This window comes from Candoia aspera, chromosome 5 (assembly GCF_035149785.1).
Source record: "Candoia aspera isolate rCanAsp1 chromosome 5, rCanAsp1.hap2, whole genome shotgun sequence".
Classification (NCBI taxonomy): Eukaryota; Metazoa; Chordata; class Lepidosauria; order Squamata; family Boidae; genus Candoia; species Candoia aspera.
In genome coordinates this window covers 84,615,145-84,627,752 of record NC_086157.1, presented here as the reverse complement: position 1 = coordinate 84,627,752, position 12,608 = coordinate 84,615,145, and the positions used below count along the sequence as shown (strand labels likewise).

Below are 12,608 nucleotides of genomic sequence, written 5' to 3'. Positions count from 1 at the left end.
AGGATGTTGTTATGTGGTGTTTATCAGTTTTGATTAGCTAATAAATAGCTTACTACTTTGCCAAGTAGTAAGCTATTTATTAGCTTAGATCCAGGGTTTGTGTGTATCCAATGAGTGTTATTTATTTATTTATTCACATTTCTATCACACAATCTAAGTATTCTTTTCATCATACCTAATTTCAAGCTCAAAATTCAGCACTTCTTTCCATTAATTATGATGGAAATCCTAAATATTTATTTTAAGAAAATTTGTTTGTTTATTTATTTATTTATTTAAAAGATTTGTATGGCCATCCCTCTTAGATCTCAACTCTGGGTTGCTCACAACAACAATAGAACTACAAAACCCATAAAAAGAGTAAGGCAAAAACTAAAAACTTGGGCCTCAGTTATCCTCCCAGGTTGCCCCAACAACCACCCACAGTTTCCACCACTCTACCCCTGTATCTGGGTAAAGAGCCAGATCTTGATGGCCTTCGGGAAGGCTAAAAGATTGGGGGAATGCCTGAGGGAGGGTGTTCCCTAAGGTAGGGGCAGCTGTGGAAAAGGCATGCTTCATAGGTCCCACTAGATGGCAATATTTCAGGGAAGGGATCTGGAGCGTGCTCATCCTGTCTGGTCTAGTGGGACAGGCAGGTACCATCAGCGAGAGGCTCTCCTGCAAATAACCTGGTCCTGTGCCTTGTAAAGCTTTAAAGGTAATAAACTGCACCTTGAATTGCACCTGGAAATAAACTGGGAGCCATTGCAACTTGCACAACAGGAGTGTAATATGGATAAACCTAGAGGCGCCCAACACTTTACTAGTTAAAGTTTTTGACTTGTTTTTGAGAGAAGCTTCATGTATTACCCATATTAATGCAAGTTGGAGGTTTCTAGTGAAAATGGATTACAGTAATCACATCCCTATCCTGGAAAGGGTGAACTAAGCTGCTAGAAGATGCTCAGAACCACTCAGGCCATGTTGGTGTCAATTGCACACTTATTTCTTCAGGGGGTGTGTATTCCTTGAACTTAGCAGTTGCCAATCCATAGTGTCTCTGCCTTGCCAAGGGTCTGCTTCAAATAATCAATTCACTTTGATTTGAATTAAATCAATAAGCTAATTGGATCTGATCTCCCACACTTAATAAATAGTAGAACCAATCTACTTTTTTTTCATTTTTCCACATTAATCTTTCACTCTCTAATGTTTCATTACAGTGGTTATGCTAGTAATACCCTGATCTATTTCTTTTTTTCCCACCTGATGCCAAAATGTTGTGGAAGTCCCAACTGGATATCTGCTTCAAACAGTTGGATATGGGTTAACAAATTGAGTCTCAATTCAGGTAAGTTAAGAGACTTTGTTGGTCAATAGAGAACCCATCAGAGGGCTGGAAGTGGAGTTTGTTCTAGATAAAGGTGTACAACTTGCACCTATTCTAATAGCCCAATTTCAGAGAGCTAAGAGTGCTTTTACCTAGTTTTAGTTACTGTACCAGCTTCATTAAATAGCTATATTGTTTGAGGCTGTCTTGAGAAGAGTTCAGGACTTTCAGGTGTCATAAAATGCAGTTGCTAAATTGGTGTCCTTTATACAGTAGACTACATTACAGTTTTCTTGAATTAATTATACTGATTTTCAGATGTGTTGTAAATAAAAGGGATTAATGATTATCAGAACCCGTTAAGACATTTTGCCAGGTTTCAGGATCCTAACAGTGAAGTGTAATGCTGTCCATAAGCATTTTTCCAAGGATCATTTGGACACTTTCCTTGATTGCTCCAAGTATCTGCGTTCTCTCTGCCCTAGCCCCACAGATGATTCACACAATCCTTAAGCTCTCCATGTATATATTCTACGTATAGGCAAAGATTTACAAATGGCACTTACTATATAGTACATACTGACAATATTAGAAGCCTCATATCTCTGTGGACAAGCTTGTGAAATTATTGAAACCCTTTTAGGTGACCCTTGAGGCAGGGGGTCTCTCGATATAGGTCATCTTACAAAGCTTGTGAGGTAGGGTTTGATGCATTTGATTTTGTCGTCATGATTTAAAGCAATACTGTCCCAAATGTCGTGTTTTCATGGTTTCAAAATGATCTAAAGGGCAGTGAAAAGCCTAATCAGACACCCCCCCCAAAAGGGAGTGGGGACATTTCCAGAATTTATGAATCTTGACATTTCAAATTAGGCACTTTTCAGCTTTGTGCATGCTGAATATACCAATAAATCAAATGCTATTTATGATTAAAAATATTTTATTAAGAGTACAATGTACCTGCAGTGTACTTAGATTTTTTGTAAACAACCAAATCAATATTCCTTATGTTTCTTATATTTTAATACATTGACTAAACACCATTAAAACTTACATCTCCTTATAATGTTTAAATGTTTAAGCAATATAAACTTAGCACTTTATGCAGGGAGCAGCTAAATTATTTTCAAAGACAGTCTTCATTTTCCATTCTATAAAGTAGATCACATTACCCTTCAATTTTATATAAAGAAATTATTTTTTAAAATATATGTGCTTTGCGTATGGTTCGACGATCTTCTAGACTACACACTAGTCCACATTCCTCTACTCTTAAATAAAACTGCATGATTGCATTCTTGACATGATGGTCTGGTGGTAGATTTACACACTGTGTCAATCTGAATATACACATTTTCCAAAGACAGTTTCAAGAAGTGTGTGATTGAGTCTGCTGTGTACTTTAAGGAGGAAAAACTGCTTGAAATACTTGCATAGCCTTTGTAAATGGCATAGTGCATGTGAACTTTGTATTTAGATGTCTATACCAGAGCGCACAGTATTTTGAGAAATACTCTTCTGTTAACAAAAAACTCAAATATAAGTCTTTTGCATCTTTATTTTGCTGTAGCAATGTATTTTTCCTCTGTAAATTACTGTAGGGGTGTGTGAATGTATGTTTTACTATGAGTTAGCATCAATTCAATTCACTGGTGGGAGACAAAAATATACCGAGTGATACTACTACTACATATACCAAAAGTAAATGCTATCAAAACCAAGCTCTTCCTTACATACAACCAATTTTTAATGCCATTTTATAATTTTTTTTGCTGCAATAGGTCAAATGTATCCTGGGCATGCAGAATTAAAGTGCATACCACCAAACTGACACCTCCCTTGCCTTGAGTAGCTCTTGCACAATCTTAAGGACGATTTATCATGTATTTTGGATGGCAGAATGGTTATTGGTATGGGTTTCTAAAGTTCGAATAAAGTCAGCAACTTTTCAGTTGGACTGGATCTTTTATAAAGTAGGAGAAACTTCCTGGAATTAACTGATAGAATAATTTGTATGTGTTTAACAAGAAGCTAGAATGTGACCATTGGCAATGTACATTAATACAGTTCAGAAGATAATATGTTTTTCTTATCAACTTTTCAGTAAAGGTGCCTCAAAATATCACAACAATGATAAAAAAAAATAAACTACACCTTTTACAATAAGTAGGTAATATTATAAGAGACTATTAGGGAGCCAGCTTCCCAAGACATCACTTTATGATATGTTCTTTCTGCAACAGAACTGTAAATCTGAACATTTATAATTAAGCAGCCAATGCTATTGAAAATTAACGCAGTATTCTCGCTAGATTTCAGTATGTAATATCATGACACATTGTTATCTCTGAGCACGGAGCATTAATTTGGTTCTTGTTCTACCATTTTCCAGGTATTGTAGTTCCACACTCATACCAATGAACATAGGTGGTGTGTGTTGCAGCTCCTATTTTCCCAAAGTGGACAGGTTCCTGACGAACAGCTCTAAAATAACCTGGTTAACGAAAGAAGTCCAACATTTAGTAAAAGTTGAAAATGGGGAGGATGACTCACCTGTGTATAATTAAGTAGCTACACTTTTAAAAGTGTGTTCTTGAACATGTAAAGTCTAAATTAAATTTAGTTTATGGATATGTGCCACATGTGATCATTGTGGCACGCATGTGTGCGCACACGCATAGACACATTTAATCTGTTCAATCATGTTGAATTCTTGGAGACTGCCTGGACAAGTCCCTGCAGTTTTCTTGGCATGGTTTTCCAGAATTGGTTGCTTCTCATTGTCTTCTTCCTAGGGCTGAGTGAGAGAGTGACTGGCCCAAGGTCACCCAGCTGGCTTTTTGCCTAAGGCAGGACTAGAACTCTCAGTCTCCTGGTTTCTAGCCCAGTGCCTTAACCAGTACACCAAACTGGCTCTCAATGGCACATATGTAATTGTTATGAAATGAACATTTTAAATGGCTTCCTATCCAGTGTAGTTTTCAGAGTCATACACAATCGCAGCAACATTATTTTCCAGATAAGTAGTATCTGGAAAAGCCCTAAGGGTGAAAGTTGCTTTTTATTTTACTTGTCAGGATAAAGGATACACAAATGTAAGTAAGTACAGCAGATAAATAATACAGATTTGCAAAGGTAAAGCTTGAAAGACCAGAATTTAAGCCAAGCACAATACAATTGACTAGGAGGCAATGTTAAAATCAATACAAGACTGATTTTTGCTTAGTAACCGCTGAGCTGTCGATCGGAAGGTCGGCGGTTCGAAACCGCGTGGCGGGGTGAGCTCCCGTTGCTCGTCCCAGCTCCTGCTCACCTAGCAGTTCGAAAACATGCAAATGTGAGTAGATCAATAGGTACCGCTTCGGCGGGAAGGTAACGGCGTTCCGAGTCGTCATGCTGGCCACATGACCCGGAAGTGTCTATGACAACGCCGGCTCCAAGGCTTAGAACCGGAGATGAGCACCGCCCCCTAGAGTCGGATTCGACTGGACTTTACGTCAAGGGAAACCTTTACCTTTAATAACTCTGGAATAGTAACAATAGTAATAGTTTGCTTACTAATAACAGTGGAATTGACCATATACAGTATGTCAATATGAATGATGACGTCTGTATAGCTGTGTGCTTCTAACACAGTTTTGTATATTCTCAATAAACCCTTGGAAATTAATTTGGCCAAATGAAAATCATCAAGTGGGCTGAGTGGCAAAATACAGTTTTATGTCAATTTTCCAAACAGTCTTTCCTTCTAAAAGGACCTGGCAACAGAATTTTGTTTTTGTGATCTATGGGTCAGTCATTTCTGACATTGCTGAAATACTCATGCAAATTGGACAGATGAATAATCTGTTGGATCACTGTAAAGCATTGTAGGAACAGCTGCCTTTGAAATTAGTTAATTCAGAACTACCTGCTGCCTCTCCCACGCATTCTGACATGGAGGGCACACTCTGGATCCCTTCATTGAAACAATGTCATCTTATGGGATCCAGGAGGCACACCTTCTCTGTGGCAGCCTCTGCCCAATATTCCCACAGACATACAGTTGGTGCCAACCCTACAGGCCTTTAGGGAGGCAGTTAAGACTGGGTTCTTCCCTTGGGCTTTGGGGTTAGGTTGCATTGAGTCCCCAGTGGATGAATGAGAGGTTTTAAGTTCTGTTTACCATTTTGTTTTTTAGTATATTTTAATGAGTCATGTTGTTTTGTATTAATTAATTATGGCTTTCTTTTTGTATGCTGCCCAGAGTCACAGGGTTTGAATTGGGTGGCCATATGAATGCATAAACAAACATGGTTATGAATGTATTAGTATATATATATATTTGGTTGTCAGGCATGAACTGTATCAAAGTTGACTCTTGTTCTGCTTCCATCACAAAGTAGACAACTCCGTAGGACAATTTATTACATTTAAAGATGGGCAGGATACTGATACTTGATAGCCCATTTATTATTCTTGGTTTAGAACATACCGTCTTTGGTAGGCAGTTGATCTGATGGAAGCATTTGCCCTGTCCTTCCATCTAAATATGAATCCACAAATTGACAATGATCTTCTCCATGTCCTCTCTGATCTCCTATATTATAAAATGTACCTGGAAAATATTAGAAGCACTTTTTAAAATAGGATTAAAATTCTAATCTACTAAAATACAGTAAAAGAATTAAGAGACAAATTTATAGATTCCTAAAACAATAGCTCTGATCCAGCAATGTGCATGTCCAGCAGCCAAGATGGAATGTACTTATGGAATGTTGTAAAATGTGTTAAGCAAAATGTGTTTCACAATACTTTCATTTGCTCATAACTGCAACTTGCTGGTTGTGGATATAATTTTCTTTTTTCCTAAATATTTCCAAATAATTTTTGTTCTGATCCTTACTGGTGCCTTCATCTGTCCATGTAGAAAGTAAGCCAGATGATCTTGATACAGATATGCAGTAGCCAGGGCCGCAACTATGGTCTGTGTCACCCGGGCCAAACATGGATTCCATGCCCATTTTGGTGCCCCCCCAGTGCTCATTTTGGTGTCCCCCCCAGCACGGCACCTGGGGCACATGCCCCACTTGCCCCCACCCCCCAGCTGCCGCCCTGGCAGGAGCTGTTGTCTAGGCAAAGAGGCTGAAACATTTTAAAAATTCAAAACAGTGAAATAACATTTGGAAGTGGCTCAGGCAGATGCTTCCCTAATTCACTGGATTATAAGAAGGAGTTATGGGTTACATAGCCAAGTCTCTGTGTTAAATATCCTAGCCTCTCTGTAAAGAACTCTCTTCAAAAGCTGTAGCCATGTAAATTAACAATACAATGAGAGAGAGAGAGTGGGAGGGCTTAATCCAGCTGCCTATTCGCCTAATAACGTCTGTAATTACATTATTTTCAAGAGACTGCATATGAGCAGGCCCACTAACACACAGATTCTTTGGTAGGTGCATTTTTACATCTAGCTCTGGTTGGTACATAATGCTGCTTACTTCCATGTACTGACAACCCCTAAACAAACTGGGACACCTTCAATAGTAAGTTGAATATCTTGAAAATAGGCCACCTCTGAGTGTAAAGGGGGGAAAAAGAATGCTGACAATTGATACAGCCACAAAGTAAAATCTTATTGGCATCGACTCACTCATTAACATACCTCAGCAATTCTGAAAGTGACATTTTAAACTGTTCTATAGTTTGCATCTTTTCTGTTGTCTTTGGTATAGCAAATGGTACCAGTGTTTACATTTTTCAATTGACATGGAAACTCAGTAGTTTCAATTTTCAGAGTCCTTTTCACAGCCATTGAAGGCAACATGCAAAATTTAAATCATTTTGCATGTTTCTTTTTGCAATAGCTATTTGCTGAAATGTTCACATTGGATATTTGATAAATGAGATCACTAGTGGTTGCTGCTTTATAGAATCAGTGCCGGCATATTTACACAAGTAGAAACAGTGTGCTAAACTAGGGAAGATACTAATACTTGGACATTTACTTTCAATGAAAGCAATGTAAGTACTAAGGCATGCAGGAGCTTGTCTTGTGTTTGGATAGTATCAATCTCCCATATGACATTGATCTTGTTACATGTTTATATAGCCACACTGATCTACAAAAAACATGTTAGATTTTTCCATAGCATACTCCCACAAGAATTCTTTGTTGAAGTATAGAATAGTATATGCTGAAATTCAGTGGTTGCCAGTATGAAGAAGAGAGCCTGGATTATCCATGATGTTTCATATTGCCTGCATACATAAACAGTATATTGATGGAGCTGCCTTGGTGATGGTTAATGACTTTTTGATCTGATATAGGATAAACTTTCCTAGAGTTGTCAATCATGCTTACAAATGCCCAGTGCAATTCTACGAATGAGATCTATTTTCAGAGTACACATATTACTGAACCTAATGATGTCCTGTGCTGGCTCATATAAATAGCCATCCTATATGCTTACTTGCTGATAGTCAATTAAAATAGTTTTGATTTTATACCTGTAAGCGAATCACTGAGGTAAATTTTATATCGAAGGGAGTTACACAATTGAACACCCACAAATTTCTTATACCAAGTCCTCTTGACATACTGTTTTCCCTTGCATTCAGAATAGTCATCAGAATTAAAACTGACTTCAGTCCAAATTGCATCTTTTCCCACTGTAAGAAAATAAATGAAATCTTGGTTATACTATATACCAAGATATATATCTGACATAAATACTTTATTTAAGTGAAAAAACAATGTATAAGAATATTAGTGTTATTTTATTTTCCCCTTGCTTATCATAAGCCAAAATAAAACCCCTTGCTTATCATAAGCCAAAACACCACAGTAAATACAAGTACAAAAATAAGTACAAAAATAAACAGCAAAAACAACAGATAAGGAAAATATTAAAATAGGGAAAAGAAAGTAATACCATAGATGACAAAAGATTATTAAGAACTCTCCTATAGTAAGTAAATGAGTTTATTGTTGTAACCATAGGTCATAACATAGGAATGCAATAAAATACAATAAAATAATAATAGAACAGATTATAAAATTAAGTAATAAAAGAAGCATTCGTTATAAAAAGGTTACAACAAAATAAAGCCAATGCTACAACTAAGAACTTAAGTATTTCTTCTTAAGTTTAAATGAGAGCAGAGCAAAACAGTCGGAAACCATCTGCAAGAAGATAAATCAGTTCTTCAAGGTCAGAGCCCTTGAGTTCATCTGCCATTAATAATTTGGCCCTGATCTCATTGTAAATGGGGCAGTGGAGGACATAATGGATAACATTCTGCACTTGGCCAACACCACAAGGACAGAGGCATTGTCAGACAGGGAGCTTACCAAATCTCCCTTCAAGATGTGCGGAGGGCATGGTTGCAAGCAAAGGGATGTTAAAGCCCTCCTCAGTGAAGCACCCGTTACATTAACCAGGAACTGGGAGAGGCTTCTATGTTTTTTATAATGATGATACCAAGATGAGAATTTGGATGATTGTACAACAGATGCATCTTTATTAGCATCCCTTTCAAAAAGCCAATCTCTATATTTTATCTATTCCAAGATCTAAGTTCTCCCAAAGGTGGTAGGGAATACATTTGTAGAATGGGTGACAAAAGTCCATTGCTTCCCAGCTATGTAATGGAGAAAACCGAATTTAGCAAGATGGGATTCTTGAAGGCTTTCTAGTTTCTTATATTGCCCCAACAATGCAAGATGTCTTCTAATGGCGATGGAAGGGGGAGAGTGCTTTGCTAAACCACTTACGTAATGAGAAGCAACCTATTCATTTCACAAGCTTGTCTTTTTAATTTAATGACATGGGCTAAGAAAATATGGTCTGCATTTGGCACACTTCTGTCTGCTGGATTGGCACCACTAAAGCACATCACCTTTTCTGGGCTATTTTCTGGTAAATATGTAATTGTCAGGAATGATTTACAAATGGCACAGGTTGAAAAAAATGTGCAAAATGCTTTCCCCTTCTAAACCTTTTCTGTCATATACTGTAGCAGCACATTATCTGATCTCAGAAATGTTCTCCAATAAACATACTATATATAGAAAGGACTTACTTGAAATTGACTCTGTCACTCTTGGGTCCGCTGTAAAGAAAGGGGAAGAGAGAAGCAGACAGAAAGGGAGAAGGAGCAATAAGATCAGACTCCAAGAAACAAAAACAGAACAAACTTCCCCAAACCTTCTACCTAGAATTTTAGAAACATAGTAAAAGAATTGTAGAAGAAACCTTTTTAAAGAAAAAAATGTAACTGGCATGAACTTTTAGAATTAGAATGTTTTTTGACATTAGGACCAATTCTCTCTGAACACCCAACAGTTGAGTTCAAAATGCTGAAAGATAATATTTTAAAAATTATTTATCTAATGCTTCTTGTCCATGTAAAATGAGACTAAAGTGACTATAATATAAACACTTCATGGAATTTTTAAACATATTTTAATAAGCTTTTGGTATTTTATTTTTTAAAGAAATTCTACATCAACCCAATTCTGGTTTGTACTATAAGTGAAATGTTAATTGTTCATTTTCAATTCTGGTTTAAAACAAGTATTATTATGAAGATTTGTTCAGATGCTGTAAGTTTTTGATCTAAACACTTTTATAACTTTCTATCTGTTTTCTTCCCTCTACAAAACTGTAAATAACCAAAAGAGAGTTATGTCTTATTTATGCAGTTATTGAAATTCTTACCTGATTCAGTTCTAAATGGCTTTGATTCACTACTTGGGCCTTCCCCAAGAGGGTTGCTAGCTATCACAAGAAATTCATAGCTAGGAAGAAAAGTAAAGCATTAAAAATTTTAACACACACAAACATATAGAAATACACTAATTTAAATAGTTAAAAGTGTGTATATGTATTTACATGTATATATGTTTGTTTGTTTATTTATATTATTAAATTTCTCTGCCATCCATCTTGTACACGATGACTCTGGGCGGCTTACAAAGAATAAAAATAATATAAAAACATATAAACCCAATATAAATATTGAATATAAAATATAAAATTCAAAATGGGCAATGAGATCTTATCCTGGCACCCTCACGGGGCCAACCACCCCCATGAAGAGCTGTCACCCCTCCCATCCCAGGCCAGGTGGCATAGCCAAGTTTTTACCCCCTTTCAAAAGGCTGGGAGAGTGGGGACCTGTATTACCCCTGGGGGTAGTTTGTTCCAGAGGGCGGGTGCCACGGCAGAGAAGGCCCTTCTCCTGGACCCTGCCAATTGGCAGTCCCTCATGGACAGGGTCCATATATATACATATATGTATATATGTGCATAGGCTGTCTCTAGAATAGCTTTGTTGAAATAATGGCATAACCTAAACAGTGTGAAGAATTCTTAACCAATCCAGCTTTTTTTCCAGAATTATTATGGTTACTGCTAGGCTTGGAATCCATGGTAGCACAATATGTTAGCAATGATTATTTCCTATACTTCTGCATGAAGCTGTGCCTGAACATCAAGCCACATTGTCCAGCATGGATTATCCTGCAAAGGGTTCATTCTAACAAAGACTCAAGAATGTTTGTGTATATGTTGGATTGCAAGCAAAGTGTACAACTTGTCATGGCTAACTGGTGGTGCATGTCATTTATTGTTAATCCAACTATTATTTTAAGTTGACCATATCTTAGTCTTTGTGAAGATTTTACTTATTGTTTGTTAATTGCTTCACATTCCTAGATGAAAGCAACTGTTGAAACACCAAGGCATCTGAGTATGAAAATCCACAATATGTAATATTGTTTTTGAATGTTTGTCAAGACAAACTTGAAAAATTCCAATGGTATTTAATAATCTGAAGAATACTGAGTGAACCAAATTATGGGCAAAATGTTTTGTATTTTCCAGGTTCTTGTACTTTGTTAAGTCTTAAGATTCTATTTTTCCTTACTCTGTAGCACTGCAAACATTATTTCTGGTAGCTTTCCAAGTTTGAAAGCCAAAATACTCCTCACCCAAAGGGAAAAAAGAAACAGAGCAATGACACAAATTGATTATTGGGTTTCTGTTACCATGAGAGAATGGAATACCTGCATCAAGTCTTTAACAAGCATATGGGATTTTCCAGCAAACCAGATGTCCAAAAACCAAAAACCAAAAACCAAAGCCAAACCAAAAACCTCATCCCAAAACCAAAAACTGAACAGCAATAAGCTATCAGAGGTTTAAAGAAGTAACAGACAAAATGGACATCCCATATATTTTAAAATTTAAAGTATGGGTATATAACCTTTCATTATAATGCCTGCTGACAACTGATACTGCTGATGAGGGGGCTACTGGCACACGTAAAAACAAAATTGGAGGCCTTAGGGACCTAAAGTCAGAAGTTTTGAACCTATTTTTTACAGCACCCAGGTTCATAATATTCTATCACTGTTTTAGCCTTCCAGTCAAAGAAAATAAATATCCTTAATTATCATTGGTATCAAGCTTAGACTTCAGCAAAGGATCGTTACTTTGTCGTGGTGCTGGAGCTTGAGCACCTCAATGATGCCATGAGCTAAACCGTGAAGGGCCACCCAAGGGGGGAAGGTCATGACAGAGAGGTCAGACTAAATGTGATCCCTGGGGAAGGTAATGGCAACCCACCCCAGTATTCTTGCCGTGAAAACTAAATGGATCAGTACAACCAGAGATATGTTGGTATACCATCGGAAGATGAGACCCCCAGGTCGGAAGATGGTCAAAATGCTACTGGGGAGGAACAGAAGATGAGTTCAACTAGCCCCAGACGTGATGACACAGCTAGCTCAAAGCCAAAAGGACGACTAGCAGCCGACGGTGCTGGTGGTGAACGGCGAATCCGATGTTCGAAGGATCATTGGGACCTGGAATGTAAGATCTATGAGCCAGGGCAAATTGGATGTGGTTATTGGTGAGATGTCAAGATGAACTGAAATGGACTGTAACGGGCCACTTCACATCAAATGACCACCAGATCTACTACTGTGGACAAGAGGACCACAGAAGAAATGGAGTAGCCTTCATAATTAATAGTAAAGTGGCTGAAGCAGTGCTTGGATACAATCCAAAAAATGATAGAATGATCTCAATTCGAATTCAGGGCAAGCCATCTAACATCACAGTGATCCAAATATACACCCCAGCCACAGATGCTGAAGAAGCTGAAGTAGAGCAGTTCTATGAGGATCTGCAGCACCTACTGGACAACACGCCTAAAAGAGATGTTATTTTCATCACAGGAGACTGGAATGCTAAGGTGGGCAGTCAAATGACACCTGGAATTACAGGTAAGCATGGCCTGGGAGAACAAA

The 12,608-nt window shown here is 37.6% G+C and overlaps 1 protein-coding gene across 1 annotated transcript in view; it reads right to left on the bottom strand.

Annotated features, from left to right (window-relative positions):
* Positions 1-2,234: 2,234 nt before the first annotated feature.
* ABI3BP (ABI family member 3 binding protein) overlaps positions 2,235-12,608 on the bottom strand; it is a 185,183-nt gene continuing 174,809 nt past the window's right edge. Inside the window, exons 46-50 of the mRNA XM_063304721.1 lie at positions 10,012-10,091; positions 9,374-9,403; positions 7,799-7,960; positions 5,787-5,909; positions 2,235-3,806 (exon numbers count right to left, since the gene is read on the bottom strand). Of these exons, the coding sequence (XP_063160791.1) occupies positions 3,691-3,806; positions 5,787-5,909; positions 7,799-7,960; positions 9,374-9,403; positions 10,012-10,091 (511 nt within the window). The 3' untranslated portion in view covers positions 2,235-3,690. The remainder of the gene's footprint in view (positions 3,807-5,786; positions 5,910-7,798; positions 7,961-9,373; positions 9,404-10,011; positions 10,092-12,608) is intronic.